Source organism: Dromaius novaehollandiae, chromosome 2 (genome assembly GCF_036370855.1).
Source record: "Dromaius novaehollandiae isolate bDroNov1 chromosome 2, bDroNov1.hap1, whole genome shotgun sequence".
Taxonomy (NCBI): domain Eukaryota; kingdom Metazoa; phylum Chordata; class Aves; order Casuariiformes; family Dromaiidae; genus Dromaius; species Dromaius novaehollandiae.
This window is the reverse complement of record NC_088099.1, coordinates 6,139,547-6,155,020: the sequence shown is the minus strand read 5'-3', so window position 1 is coordinate 6,155,020 and position 15,474 is coordinate 6,139,547. Positions and strand designations below refer to the sequence as shown.

The 15,474-nt window shown below is 44.9% G+C and overlaps 1 protein-coding gene across 1 annotated transcript; it reads right to left on the bottom strand.

The window, feature by feature from the left end:
- Positions 1-854: 854 nt before the first annotated feature.
- On the bottom strand, positions 855-14,829 carry MYD88 (MYD88 innate immune signal transduction adaptor). The gene is made up of 5 exons (XM_026097255.2): positions 14,396-14,829; positions 9,599-9,730; positions 7,759-7,939; positions 6,551-6,642; positions 855-4,530 (listed from the first exon to the last, which is right to left on the bottom strand). The coding sequence occupies exons 1-5, from the start codon at positions 14,751-14,753 to the stop codon at positions 4,376-4,378; spliced, it is 918 nt and encodes a 305-aa protein (XP_025953040.2). The 5' UTR covers positions 14,754-14,829; the 3' UTR covers positions 855-4,375.
- Between the last annotated feature and the right edge of the window lie 645 nt (positions 14,830-15,474).

Below are 15,474 nucleotides of genomic sequence, written 5' to 3'. Positions count from 1 at the left end.
TCTAAACAGCTGAGTGGCATGAAGACTCACTGAAAGGCAATGGGATTCCTGAGCCTCTGAGAGCATGTTGCCTCCTGCTAGATGGTTTGTGCCTGTGGTTTCTACCTAGAATACTAACATCCGTATCACTGTATCTGTGCTAGTTTGTGTTACCCATAGGAAGAGGTTATTTCATAAGCTTTATGGGGAATATTGCCCTGCAAGAGGCTTAAAATACAGCCTCTCCTGATACAAAGTGAAGCTGATCCTTGACCTCCAGGAATTCCTTCCAACCAACATTTCTACGATTCAACGATTCTTCCTCTTTTCCCGTGGTAGGGCCTTGGCCCAAATGTTGCTGTGTTTGTATTTGTAAGTTATTTCCCTGGCTTGGCCTCACTCCTGGCCGCTTGCCTAAAGAAACAGAGCTGGCAAAATCCTCCCTATCGCTGCACAGCAATACATTTCTTGCTGGGATTTCTAGAAAGGATGTAGAGTAGGAGCTAAATATCCAGCACTTCTGCTTCCTGCGGGTGGGAAATGTGAGTCCTGACTCCATCACCTCCAGCGCGTTTGGTACCAGAGCCACAGGGAGGGCGGCACGGGGAGAGACACAGACTACAGACGGCAAAGCTAAAAATGAGAGCTGGAGAGGAATCAGCTGCCTGAAGTACTATTTCTTATTAATTTTCCTCTTGGCGTGATACAGCCATACTTCTCCATGTTCCAGACACAAAAGCCTCCACCGAAGAAGCTATTTAAGAAAAACAAATATGAAAACAGAAAAGAACTACCCAGGACTATTTCTCACTTAACACTTCTCTTTTAAGCTAATATTCAATATTCTCTGCTGCTCAAGAAGGAGATTCAGCCTCTGGGATTTTTCATCTTTATTCTACTGTGTTTTCACAAGTAGCAATAGTTTGGTTTTAAGCAGGAAGAAAAAACACAGAATAATTGACTATTTTCAGAATGGCTATACAACATGTATGCTTTTCCAGATATTCATATCAGGATAAAAAGTAATATAAATATATATATATTTATATATATATAAAAATAAATGATTTGGTACTAACAGATTCAATTACAACAATTTCAGTGAGGGAAAGAAACAAAATGGAAACAATGTAACATCATGATTTGTAAGTCCTTTTTTTAAAGGTGTTCAATATTTGACCTTCCACTATGTGTGAGGAGGGGAAAAGAGAACCCCATGATTGCAACGGAAATGTCTTTACAATAACTGGATTTTATGTCATTCATAGATGTCATACTTAATAAAGTCACCATGACAAAACAGATATGACAATGTCAGAAGTGCATAAACTTGATTTTATAGTAAAAGGCTGTATATTTTAAACATGTATTTTATAACTTTAGGGCTGTTATTTCTCTTTACCCAAAAATAATTTTAGCAGGCAAGACAATTTTTGACTGCTTCTAAGAAAGTAACATTCCATTAATAGTAATATTTGCACTGCATCCAAGATTGACAGATGGGAGAACCGAGGCACAGAAAGTTAGGTGATAATACGATCCAGCCTGAGTACTGACATCTTTTAGAATTATTCTGAATATCACGTTTATCTAGTGGAATTCAGATTTAGAAATTAAGATCTTGTTCTTCATTTCCCTTCCAGCAGCAGTGCTTTTTTTCTGTCCACCAATCACCACATCATCTATTATTAAGGTAATCGTTATTATTCTTGTTATTATTATTTTTTGCAACCCCAGTCCCAAACCACACATCAGCACGCATATACAGAAGACGCTGTATGAGGCTGAATCTGCCGTCAAAACTGGCAAATATTTCAGGTATATTTGCTTTAGAAGGTGCAAGGGGCAGACGAAAAAGAAAAAAAAAAGCTCTCCCCTTGTCTCCCCCCAGGACTGAAACCTTGCACAGCTTTGCAGTGCTCCTTTCCCCCCGCCATCAAGCAGCTTCAGTTCTCCCCCCTCGCAGCGTAACTAGTGCCTTGGCTCGGTACCAGCTGTAAATCTAACGCTCATAGCATGGACCATTGCCTCCCTCTAGCGTTTGGACCAAAGAGCCTCATGTTTTTGTTCTCACCTTTAATAAGCTACCGGACAAGTTCTTTCTGTTCTTAAATCAAGAGGAATCTGTTTCAGTCCTGCCAGTAATGACCCATAATTAAAGTTCATAGACACTCCATAGTATGAGAATTCACCAAGCCCCAGGAGTGACTGGGGATCAAGCAGCCTCCAGAAACTATTATATAATTAACATTCAACAATTATGCAGAAACCCCAAGGCAAGCAGCTGCCTCCATTTCTGCAGGAGAGGCCCAACGGCAACAGCACGTGAAGATAAACTGACTTAGAGGCACATCATCAGCTTAACTTTTCTCCACCTGCACATACAGACTTCTCGCTTGATCTAGCAAGACAGAAAGGTGCAAAAGTTATCTCAGCACCATGATAGCAGTTATATTTGCAGAAGGGACAGAAACATGCCCAGTTTTTTGGCTTATCCAAAAATGGCCCCTGACACTAATGGCAGATGTGTGAATGAGCTTCACTTGAGGAAGGATAGGTGCACAAGTCTCTATCTGAAGAACTCAGCCCTAGTAATGCTTTAAAAAAGTCTTTAAAAGACCGAGGGCCAATCTTGTAAACTGTAAATCATTAAGCTATAAAATCAACTTGAGTCAGTGGCTGAAGAAATGAACTAAATGATAGAGTTCAAGCAAGTGTAGATACATAAACAAGATTCCTCTCTTCCCAATTTAGAAAGTAAATACTGAAAATCTGTTTAATATACCAACAGGTCACTTTAAAACACCACTTTGGGCAGCACCCTCGCCCTCCACCTCCAAGCACCAAAGACTGATGAGAGCCACTGAAGTGGCACTGAAGTCTGCAAAATTCAAGACAAAGTCTAACATGTAAAGCAGTATCAATGTTGTTCTGAGCCGCATTCACAAATGTACATTAATGATTAATTGTGGTACTTAATTAAAATATGCTTTCCTATTAAAGTAACATTACCCCTTATTTTTTAAGCAGCCCAGTCTATAATTTAAGGCACTCTTCATCTGATACTTATCTCTGTATCTTTGAGGCATCCCAAAAGCTGGGTTTTGGCAGGCTCTTAAAGATCAAACAACTTAAGGTCTGATCCCACTAAGTGCACAGATGTGTTCCTTTTCAAGTCAATCAGCAACAGTATCCCTCATTTTGGGTAGTAAGGACTTTCACCAAAAATATACATTTAAAGACTGAGTCACTCATACAAGAAGGCTCGATTGTAAATATTTAATAAGATCTGGGAATATAAAATGCTGGTATAAGACCTCTAATTAACTAAATGTGACCTGAACACAAAGTATGCTACAAGAACGTATCCTTCCTTATAGGTCTTGCTTTTAACAAGCAAAAAATAATCTCTTATGGTAAACCTGAGGAACTATCTCAGAAAATGCTAGTAGCACAGGATTTACCCTGTAAATGAACACAGAAAAGGCATATTGGGATGTAACTTAAGGAGCAAAGTATATCCAACAGAGAACAAACTGAGTTCAGTAATGCTTCATTAGTTATAACTGCAAAAATAATTTCTCTAATTTTGCAATCGTGCAGATATTGCTAAGAACAAAGTGAGCACCATTCTTTTCCTCATAGTGCTTAAACAATTAAAATACGTTTGCTGCTCTTTTAAAAACGAAAACTGAAGGTGACCGTCTACCCGAAGAACAAGCATAGACCAGAGACTGGCAATGCAAATTCCCCCGGGCTGCCAACCAGCAGGGCCGCAGCACAGGCCAGGACACACAGCTCACCGGCAACGCATGGGCAGAGCAGGCTTGGCTCTGCGGACAAGGCTCCCAGAACTGGTCATTCTCACGGCACTGGCCATTCACCAAGTAGGAAACGGCCTGAGATTGAAACCTCATTTGAAACCAACCTAGATGTTTCTATATCCATTAAACAGCTTTTAAAATAACATGTTTTTTTTAAAAAAAAAGCCTGCCGTTTGAGGCTTTATTTCATGTCTTATACCAGCATTTCATATTCCCAGATCTTACTAAATGTTTACAATCGAGCCTTCTCATATTAGTGACTCAGCCTTTAAGTGTACATATTCAATGAAAGTCCTCACTACACAAAGTGCCGGATGCTGTTGCTCATTGACTTGAACAGGAACACCCATGCAATTGCTTTATTTCCCCTTTCAAGCTATGAAAAAGTGCTAGAGAAAATGCTTCGCTCCCAGTTGTGGGCTCCAAACACAGACTGCGAGATTCGAAGTTCTGAAGTGGTTAAAGATTGCGTGAATGACACCGTGGTCCGAAGGCACAGCCAGGAGAGATTAAAAAAAAAAAAGAAAAAAGAAAAAGTAAAAAACAAAACACCTGGCTCTCATAACTTTGCATCATGGCAGCAAGAGAGATTTTGCCAGTCTTGTCCAGAACCATTTTTTGGTGCAAGGATTGGTGTAATCACAAATCGTAATGAACCGTAAGATACTTGGAAACTCGTTCTTCATGGTTTTGCACTTGACTGGAATCAGCCGTTTGAGACGAGCACCTGAAAGACAAGTCACACAGGCAGAAGATTACACACAGCTACAGTCAGATTCTGTACCCGTTTTCTCCCCGCAGCAGCACACACATCACAAGGTCCAGGAATGCAAGGTTTGACCCTGATTTTGAGTCACGTCAGGACAATGCAACAGCTCTAACCCTAGAAAGCAAGTTTCTGAATCACAGGGTCCCCACTACCAAGACTTCACTCAAATATGTAACAGGGCCCCGCATTTCACCTAACATGCATATGGCAGCTTGCGCTGATCCCAAGCGGGAGTGGTAAAGGCCTACTGAACTGCAGATATGAAAGAACAAAGCAGAGTTTCTTGTTGAATGCAAACAGGAGTATACAGTCCTGACTACTTCCAGACGTACACGAAGGGAAAATGGAGAGACTAAGCTTCTTCTAGATCATCAGCTTTGCTGGGTTATCTCCAGTTCTTTCTCCTCCTAGCTCCATTCACTCAGATATGCTGCTGAAGTACCCAACAATTATAAGGGGCTGCTAGGACTCACTCTGCTAATATTGACTGCCTTTCTGAGGCATGCCCAGCTGCCCCTGTGATTACTATTGCTTGAAGGAGCAGCTATCCTGAAGAGTAACCTCTCCCGTGATAATTTTTCATATGAAAACCCGCTACCACCTAAACTGTGCTGCCCAGCACAAGTGATGATGCTGAGACCTGGACGAGGCAATGCAAGATTTCCTAACTACAGCAGATATCTAAGTAATCCATGGAGTTCCCAGAACTTGTCACCAAACCCTTCTGCGCATTAGTTACCCTATTATTTCTAACAGCCTGTACTTGTATGCAATGGTTTTACTGGTAAGAGATCAAGTCATTACATACAGATGAGCATTTCTTTTCCCACTGTCCTAATGAAGGGTGTGATGCCAATGAACAACTGCTGCAGAACTAGAAGGACTTTGCTACAAATCCTTATGATTAGGGGCTGATGCAATTTGTTAGGGCTCCTCAATAGATTATTGGCCATGGTATGAAATTATAGCATCAAGGAAAACGAAGTTAATTCCTAGCTCTGCCGCTGGCTTCCAATTTAACCTCTGACACGTCATTTATATACCATGTCAAACACTTTATCTAAAAACAGACTGCGCATGCAGACATTCCTACAGATAGTGTATATCCTCCATGCTGTTAGGCTGAGCTACATCTACTCCCCGGGAACATACAAGAGCGTAGGATAACCAGGAGTTAGAGCAAAGCCATCTGAACAGACTTGACAGAAATAAATTGATGGCTCTTCAGTTCAGAACAAAATAAGGTATAGATTTTTCCAAGTTTAAAATTCTTTCAACATTTTGTTGGCCTATCCACAATACTCAAGGATGTCTGCAAAAGAGGTTCATTAACTGCTACCCTAGCCTCAGCATTTACTAAATCTCTGAGTTTGCTATAATAATTTGCCCTCCAGCAGCATATTCCCTATATGGATGTTGAAGCACTTCACAAGCCCTTCCTGAAACGCATGCAGCTGAGACATCTCTGAGGCAGACAGCATTAGCCCATTTGACAGCCAGAGCACTGAAGCACTGGCAGCAAAGCTTCTTGCTCGCAGTCACGCAGAGGGTCACCGGCAGGGCAAGGACCCGAATCCAGATCCCTGCCTGCACAACAGAATTGTAAAACCTCTGTTAGTTTTAATGGCTACTTTTAACAGCAATAAATCTCTGTTTGTTTAGTGGAGAGTATTAAACTCAGGGCAATCCCTGTGTGGACTTTGACACACATGAGACAGGATGGTCAGTAGAAAGAACCCAGGTGTGAGACTAAGTAGAGCCATGGCGTATTCCTGGTTCTGTAATGGACAATTATTTAATTTCTTCTTTCTCACTCTTATTTAGCTCACTCATTTAAACACATCTGAGACCCTCATACTCTGCATTTCTACAGTGCTTAGTAGCAGGGCACTGATCTCAGCTGCAACTTCAGCTATTACTGCAATACAAACAACAATACTGATATGAAATTTTAAATGGAGCATTTGTGAGATCTTACCTGGGGAAAGACTAAGAGCAAATTTGGTCTGGAAATCACATTCATCACTTTCCAGGTAATCATCTGAAATGACGACCACCATCCTCCGACACCTAAGTTAAAGCAGTCAGGGAAGGGGAAAAAAAAAAACTGAGATGTGTCTCATCCTCATTGGTAAAAATATGTATTCCTCAGAATTGTTCTGGTGGAAAAATGAATCCACCAGCTGTGTTACAGCAGGAATAAACTACAGAGTAAGGTTTACTGACAGACAGCTACACTACACACAGAAACCTGATTACAGCTGCACACTCAAATACTAACACAAATGAAGAAATAACAAAATTCAGCTTGTCTGTGCTGGAGCTGATCCTTGGCCTATATATGACAAAAAAATGCCATCCTTAATTATCTGCTCACATATTCCCCTACTGACTGAGCATCACTGATTTTTTTTTTTAATATATATTAAAATGATCCACACAGAGGTTTATTGTACTAATATTACTGTGAATTCACCTGGTCTGGTGAATTCACTTGGTTGTAAACTACACATTAGACTCTTTATGGAAGGCTGTGCTGTACAACAGCCAGCACAGTGAGGCCTTGCTAAGGTCTCTGTTAAATGCCAAACTACCTCCATCTGAAAGGCTGATGTTAAAATCCAAACACCTGTGTTGAGATTCTTCACTGAGCCTACTTTAGCAGGACTGGAGGAGCTAAAGGGCTCCAAAGGCCAGTGCCTTCCCTTTTGACACTAAAAAGCACTTTCTCTAAGCAAGTCTCTATCTGGGGAGTTATGTTGCACAGCTCCCATCCATACTCGAGTCCCACAGAGATTTGAAGGATCCCTGAAATGAGAGCCAGAGCCAACACCAGGGCTGTCCCTTCAAACTCCACATTGTCGGGTGGAGCTAACTCAGCTTGGAGCTGTATTCATTTCCACATCTCTTTCAAAGATGCAATTGCCAGATATTCTGGCCAAAGAAAAGGGATCAAGCATAAGCAGCATCACGATAATAGCGCCTTCCTTGGGAATTCTATGAAGCTACATGTCTGGGAATGCTTGAATCCTCCTTCTTGAGCTGAGAGCATAAAACAAACGCCATAAAGACATCCTTGTGGATTTTTACTGCTTCGCTGGCACCACACAGCAGACATCACGGTAGAAAGAATGAACACAACGTTCCATTACACTGAGCCGTCCCGAACAGCCACGGTTCACTTACCTCCTTTCTATAAGTTCTCCAGTGATGGACCACACACACGTTCCTGGCAAGACATCCCGATCAAATACACAGAGCTTCAGTTTGAACTCTGTTTGTTCCAGCTCTCTGATCATTTCCTGGACAAACTGAAGGTCCTTCTGACAGTAACAGATGAAGGCATCAAACATCTCTGTTCCATTCCCTGAAACCATTAAAAACTTTAGTTACCATCCTTTACTGTAAACAAAGTTAACTCCTGTAGTGAGTGCTCAGGAGCTCCCACAGCCCTTGACTCAGAACTGGGGGCTTTGACAGCCAAACTGGCCCAACTTGCTGAGGTAATTTAACATTTTTGCAGACCAGCTATCCTTCAGTCCAGACTCTCGTCCATAACAGGACAGGCAGGAGGGAGCATACCTCTGTGCCTTGATCACCTTGTTTGGCAGTCCAGGGTACTAGCGTAACCCACATTTGTTGGCAGTGTTTAGGCAAGGGTAGCTGAGATACAGAAATGAAGTCTGCAGAAGCAGAGGTGAGAGAGAGTATGGAAGGGCTGGAGGAAGTAGAGTACCCCAGAGGATGCAACTCAGAGCCTTTTGCTGTGGGATTTCACTGGAAGTTACATATTTAAGCATCATTGAGGCTTTAGGTCTTGGTTCTTTACTTCAGGACTCAAACATACACAATTCCTGACCAAAAGTTTCCTGAAGACCCTTCATCCAACAATGTCCTGACCCCCACTGTCTACTGATGTACAAGGAGTGCCTGAAGTTCGAAAGCTGCAGGATTTATGGCTAAGACTTCAAACTTGGGTACCTGAAATCACATCTTTTCCACAGATGTTAACGCCTGGCAGCTCTCATTCATTTAGCACGCACTCAAAGATTAAATACTCAATTTTAAGGGCAAAGTCTCTCATAATTAAGTGCCTTAAGACTGCTGGACAGTTTTTTCACTGTGTTATTTCATCTCTATACCAATGTCACTACCTATAAAGTTGTTACATTAGTTAAAGTCTACTACAGTGAAAAATATAGGTCAGGCTCTACAAGCTGATGAGAAAAGTGGCAATCCAGCAGCCAGATCCAGCCCAAGAAGCATCCAGGCAAGCAGAAGGGTAACTAGCTGCCAGGCCAAGCAGCCTGAGGGTACTGCTGTGGATGTACTTCAGGCCACAGCTCTAACTTGGTCATGTCTAGCAAAGCTGCTGTGTACAGACACTGGCGTATTGGTCTGGCCCGTGGATGCTTTGGGGGGTAACAGTGGCCCCACGCACAGTAAATGCGCACGGAGTGGCACACGCAGCCCTGCACACACACCCAGAGCTGCACACGCCGCTCCTCACACACACGCAGCCCAGCACACACGCAGAGCTGCGCTTCCTCTCTCTCCCCGCTTCACACCCAGCAGTATTTCAAGCCTTGCGTCCTTTTTAATCAGGACAGTTATATCTGTTTAAGACTGGGAGCGCAGCCAAGGCAATCCGCTTTGGGATCCTTCCCCCTTTACTCCAACCTACCGTGCTTTCAGCAACCAGAAATTGTTCCTTGGCCTGAGCGAGGCTGTGACAGGGGACATGTTTCGGAAAGTCTCCTCCCAGGTGCATTTGCTGCACTCTTTACCAGGCTGTTTCTGGGTACAGCATTCCCCGGGGTTGCTCTTCCTCTCTGCCCCAGGAAATTGGGCAATGGGACAAATAAAAATGCCCCCAGACTATCAGTTTAATCATTCTGGCCTGGGTTACGAAGAAATCACAGGTAGTAAAGTAAACATGTTTCAGCACTTCTCACGGGGATCTGCTACAGCTAAGTGCAATCCCAACGTGAGGTATCACGCAGCAATACTGTGCACGGTCACGTACCATGTGGATCATCTCTGGTCGTGATGCCCAGCAGTTCTGACGTCTTCGGCACACTGCTGTCTACTGCTGGGACCTGAAGTGGCTGGTCGGCCTCCTGCTGCTTCCTTTCCAAGTATTTCTTACAGTCCGCTTCTGCAAAAACACACAACCAGCCCAAGAAGCTCCTGTGATGATGGTTTTACACTGCTGAAATTCTTTAAAAATGGGAATAGCTACTTCAGGGATCAGGGATGTTAGAGGGAACATCCCTCTCTGCTTTTTCAAGTACCTGTTTATGGACCTACTGTTCAGGAATTTATCTAACACCTTTCTGAACCTCTTGATACTGCCTCTACCACCTCCTCCAGCAATGAACTCCAGAAGCTCACTCCTGCTGTGTAAAGAAGTTTAAAATCTGTTTTAAACTGACCTCCTGCTAGTATCCTTATTTCTAGTATACCCCAGTATATACTCCCCATATACATATACAACATACATCACGTACATCATACGTCTTAATAACTCTACTTTCTGCTGTCATTGTTGTGCATTTTGAAATATTTAAAAAACATCAAATAACTTGTGGGGGGGATTCTTAATTAAAATTTTTCATATCTTCTCTTATTAGTAAGTGTACACACACATTAGCTGATGCTACTCCACTGGCTTTTTTAAGACAGTGTTAGAGGTGAAAACAACTACAGTCCTGCATGCGTTCATCTCATTCAGGAGAGCCATGTAAAATTCTGTACGGCCCCTGAAACAGGCATTATATTGTCCAACTGCAAGTGGAGATCCCCTTTTAGCAATCAGGCAAAGTAGATATACGCTTTCAAGGGAAAGACCTGTCATGTTTGCTGCTGTGAATTTCCCACAAGAAGACAGTGATAGACACAGATCTATTGCAAACAGAAGTATGTTCAAAAATGAATTACAAATCTAAATGTAAAGTCTTTGGAGAAGTGATGAGAAATCCCACAGCCTCTGCCACTCTGCAATCTGCATTCACATAAGAACTTGAAAGTAAGAGTAGATTCAAAACTGGCCATTAACAAAGAAGTGAAACTCCCTAGTGTCTTCCCCATTATGTAAGATTCAAAACAAAAATACCAATCAGAAAAGTACCAATCACTCTGAGGGTCAGGCTGAAACAGCCACAGCGTTTGCTAGTGCAGCAACAGCAGTATCAGAGATAATCTAATGCAAGTACAAGATGTGAGTGAGCCCGGTAAGCACTGCTATAACCCTGCCGTGAACAGGAGCAAGAGCTCTGCAAGAAGCCAAACCCCTGAAGCCTCATCCTGTGCTTTTGGGTCTCATAGTTTTGTGTCCTGTGACTCGATTATCCTCTATCTAATAACGTATCTGATCTGACGAAAGCCTTTCCTGTGGCTGAGGCACTCCCTCTCTCTTCCGCCCTCCTTCCCAATGTGGGTTATTTAGCAGAGAAACAAATCAGCTGCACTCTTTATTAATCAGATGCTTCAGATTTCAAATCTTCCCTCACTAAAGCACAAATTTGTGTCCCACCTCTCTGTTGTCATGCGGCGTGCACACTTCATGTTGTGTAAGTCAGTGTCTTTGAAATCATCACCACAGCTGCTTTAGACTGGCCAAGAGGTTCAAAAGTTCCACAGAAGGACTAGCAGGCCGAAAGCACCCTAAATACGCCTTGTTCCCTTAGGTTACCAGGCTCACAATCCAAAATACTTAGTGCTGAGTGGGCAAGAACAGGCAGCTGTTTAAAGGAATATTAATATTAGTTCTCACCAGAGAAATATCCATTTTAAATGTATTTGCTCCATGTCTTCTCTCCTTACTTCTTCCAGTTGCATAAACGGTACCTCTGCTGGCCTGACTTGAATTTTTCTAGACTGGTTCCCAGAGCTTATCACATCATTCGTATGATGACACATATATTCATTACGGTAAGTGTTCTCTTCGTTCATCTATTCAAGCCTATGCGCACAGATTACTGATGGCATTACGCTGTAATCCCTGAGCCCATTTATCCCTGTAGGATAAATCCCAGAGTTGGGCAAAGCTTTCAGAGTGAAATACCAGAGTCTCAAGGTTTTATTACAGAGCAAACTGGGGACCCTACTGCCCTGAGACCACCAATAGGTCCAGTGAACCCGAAGTGATGAAAGGCATTCAGTAATTTGGCATGGATAAGACCTCAACATGAAATAATGTCTGAGTACATGGGCTAATTAGTGAACAAGAGTCAAAGACAACTTTGAAGGCCTATGAAGGAAAAGGACCCGAACCAACATAGCAAAGTAGCAAGAAAGTCTGGCAAACTAAGTTGTCCCATTCCACCCAGCATGTAACCAGTAACACAGTTCAGGCTTTACATTCCTCTAATCACAAAAACAAACCTGAGGGACTAGGGAGAAAGGACAAAAACACGAAACCTAATGTGCAAAATGATTAGCATGTGTTCATTTTAAGAAAAGACGGAAAACAGATCCACTGTCAAGCAGGCAAGTAGCACTTTTATAACTAGCCAGGAAGAAACAAGTTTCACTGAGTTTCAGCAGGGAAGAGCAAGATGTACCAAAGCCAAGACCTTTACAACCCTCCAAAATTGAACACAGTGAAATAAGCTTCTGAGAGAAGTTACACTTCTGGCAGATCCACTAAGATGGGCAAGCTGCTAAGAAAGCTGTATCCTGCAAGTGGATATCCTGCAAGCATCAATGAGTTGTTTTAACATGGATGCTGTGTCCCAGAGGAGCTTGGCTCATTTCCCAACACAAAGGCATCCGCTGTCATTTGAGATATCCTAGAGCATCCAAGAAATCTGTTAGAGGCTAACAGACATGCTCCTGGACCTACAAGCAGGCCATGTCCTTCAGCAGGCACATGGGATATCCTGAAGCTTCTCAAATGACTTACGATGCCTCTGCTGGGCCAGCTGAATCATGCCCAGATCTGCACCTCCTGTAATGGAAACACAGACCACAGACACACACAGACATCTGCGTGTGGAAACCTAAATACTGATGCTTTAATCTCTGAGCTGGAGCCTACTCTAGGAGTCCTAATGGAGTACACAAAGATGCCTCTGAGATAACATGCACAAGAGTAAATAAAACCTTCCATTTTCTTTCCAAGTTTCCTCCCTTCTGAGGGGAGGCCAACTTCTGCCAGGGCTGAGAGTGCTAGCAGCAAGTCACAAGCCCTAACGTTGATCTTCAGGCAAGAATAATACAAGACACGAATGGCCAGACTGGGTCAGGCTAAGGGTTCAGCTAGCCTTGTATCTTGTCTCCAAAAGTGGTCAAAAACAAATGCCTAGGGAAGAATATAAGAATAAATAGACAGTGATACTTTCCTAAAATAACCTGCTGGTTTTGACCGATCTGCAGTTCAGGGGTTTCCTGAGCCAATGCTTTTGCACTGAGCAGCCCTCGATGAAATTCCAAGAATTTGTCTGTCTCCACTTACCAGCATGACCCACAGCTAGGAGAAACTCATGACTTTCCTGAACTTCACGTTCCTCCCACTTTTTCTGCTATTGTCGATTCAGCATCTCAAAAAGGCTGTTCACCACATGCCCCTCCAGCGGGTCAGCTCCTGAACTCGGGGCCAGAATAAGACCAGGTGAACTACACGAGTTCTGTGCAAGTCCCAGCTCTCCTACAGAGTTGGAAGCTCCTGCTATTTGTTAGGGATTTCAGACAAAAGGAGACAGCTGTGGATCATGAAGCACACTGCCCAATTCTTTCCCTTTATTTCTTCCTAAAATGCAGTCTTCAAAGTGTACTCTTGATCAGGAAGCACTGTAGGAGTATGGGAAAGTCCTCTGTAGGCTGCTGTTCTACATAGAGGTATTTCTACATCTTCAATTCTCAGTGAGTAACAGGAAATGAAATTTCTTATTTCTTGATCGCTAGCCCAGGAAACTTTGTTTTACAGCACGCAACGCCAGGGACGCCTCTGGCTTTGGAAATACTGCGGCAACGAAGTTCCGCTTCTGATTACAAACCTAGTAACTGGCTTTTCTTTAAACTTCCTTGAGTCAATAAAGTACAAAGAGTCTATAAAGAACAAGTTGTGATACAGCGCTGAGACCTTCCTAGGTACTGTTTCTCCCTGATTCTGTCAAATTTTACTCCGTTTGCAAAAGAAAAAAAGATTTTCCTTCCCGTCCTACCCAAGAGATAGCCTCAACTCCGTACATCCCTCAGCTCTCCCTAGAAGTACTCTTCTGTCGTAGCAGGCCCACAAGCACATCGCAACATCACGAGTTTCAAAATACGTGATGTTTGTGCAAGCTTTCCCCCGGCGAATCTTGCTCGAAGCGTCCTGCTACGCAAAGAGCCTTCAGGATCGGAGACCTGGGGTCTCCGCAGGGCTCGCGGCCGGCAGAAATGCAGAAGTGGAGAAATCCTGATCTCCTGGAAGAGAAACTTCCAGGAAACTCAGGGCTCCGGGAAACTCAGGGATACGTAACTCTGTGGTTTGGGCTTTTTGGTTTGCTGAGGGCTGCTTTTAAAAATCACCTCTCCGGAGGGGACGGCAGCAGCGTCCTTTTTGCATTGCAACCCCCCCAAAAACCCCAAAATCAGAGCCGAAGAGGCGGCAGCAGCCGGGCCGAGGGCTGCAGGAGGCGGCCCCTTCCTCGCCGCGCCGGGCTCCCGGCCCCCGGCCAGGCCTTTCGCGATATTAAGCGGTCAGGCCCGCGCGGGGCGGGGGCCCTGTCGGGACAGGCCGGGCGACAAAATGGAGGCGGCGGGAGGGGGTGGAGGGGGAGGGGCGGCTCCTTCCCGCCCCGTGAGGGGAAGCGGCGGGCGGGCGGCGGCGTCTCACCGATGCTGGCGGCCAGGTCGAGCAGCACGTCGTGGCGGTCCAGCGCCCGCAGGACGCGGAGCAGGCGGCCCACGGTGGCGCCGCCGGGGCAGCGCCGCTGCCACTCCTCCAGCAGCGCGGCGGTGGGGTCGGGCAGCGCCTCCAGCCGCTTGATCTCCAGGTAGTCGCAGCCCAGCTCCTCGGCCAGCGCCGTCCAGTCGGCGGCCGCCGCCGCCCGCGGGTTGAGGTAGAGCCCCAGGCGGCGCCGCACGCCGTAGTTGAGCGCCACCATGGGCGCCGCGTCCAGCGCCGGCGGCGCCCGCCCGCGATCGGGCTCGGGCTCCGGCTCCAGCTCCGGGCCCGCCGGCGCCGTGGCCATGGCCGCGCTCGCCGCTCCGCCGCCGCTTTCGCTTCCCGCCTCGCCCCGCCCCGGCCCGGCCCCTCGGGGCGGCCTCCTCCTCCAGCGCCTCGGCAGAGCCGCCCGGACGGAGCGGCCGGGTCTCCAGCGGTGCTTGTTCGGAGAGAAGATCCCGGAGTACAAGGACCGTTCAAGTACTCTGAGAGCTGGGGGGCTGTTTTGTCCCAGATTTTTGTCTGAGGGACGGGATTTTCCTTTTCAAACAGCCCGAGAACCCGATCCTCTTCCATCAGCAGGAACCCCCGTCTCCTCCTCAGACCCTGTTACCAGCACACGGTGGGATCATCGCGGGGCACTACAGGAGTGTGCTCAAAACCGTGGTCTGTCTCACCTTGGTAGACAAGCTCACCTTTTCCATCCATGTTGGTTCCTTTTTTTTTTTGTAATCCATTCATCCTGAACCCATCCACTAAGTGTTAAAAAAGATTTAACACAATTATGGTATTATTCTTTACCAAAGAGGCCCTACTGGATCACTAGCGGTAATAAATCCCAGAACCATGTCATTTCCACCAAGATGGGTCTGCTTCTAGGATTCAGAGGTTCAAATCTGGGCTCTCCATCTCATAGCGGTGTTACACTAAAGTACAGTCAAAGATGGGTATCTCTAAATTCACAGACTCTTAAGCAAATACATTTTTCCATAAAAACACCTAAAACGGCTGCAGAACTGTTTTAGATT

Bases quoted from the DNA above. Each gene is read 5' to 3' on its own strand.
- MYD88 (XM_026097255.2), bottom strand. From the start codon at position 14,753: ATGGCCACGGCGCCGGCGGGCCCGGAGCTGGAGCCGGAGCCCGAGCCC. The intron at 9,731-14,395 runs GTGAGACGCCGC...GTGTTTTTGCAG, and splicing joins CGACCTGGCCGCCAGCATCG to AAGCGGACTGTAAGAAATAC. The intron at 6,643-7,758 runs GTAAGTGAACCG...GCTTTAACTTAG, and splicing joins GGAGAACTTATAGAAAGGAG to GTGTCGGAGGATGGTGGTCG.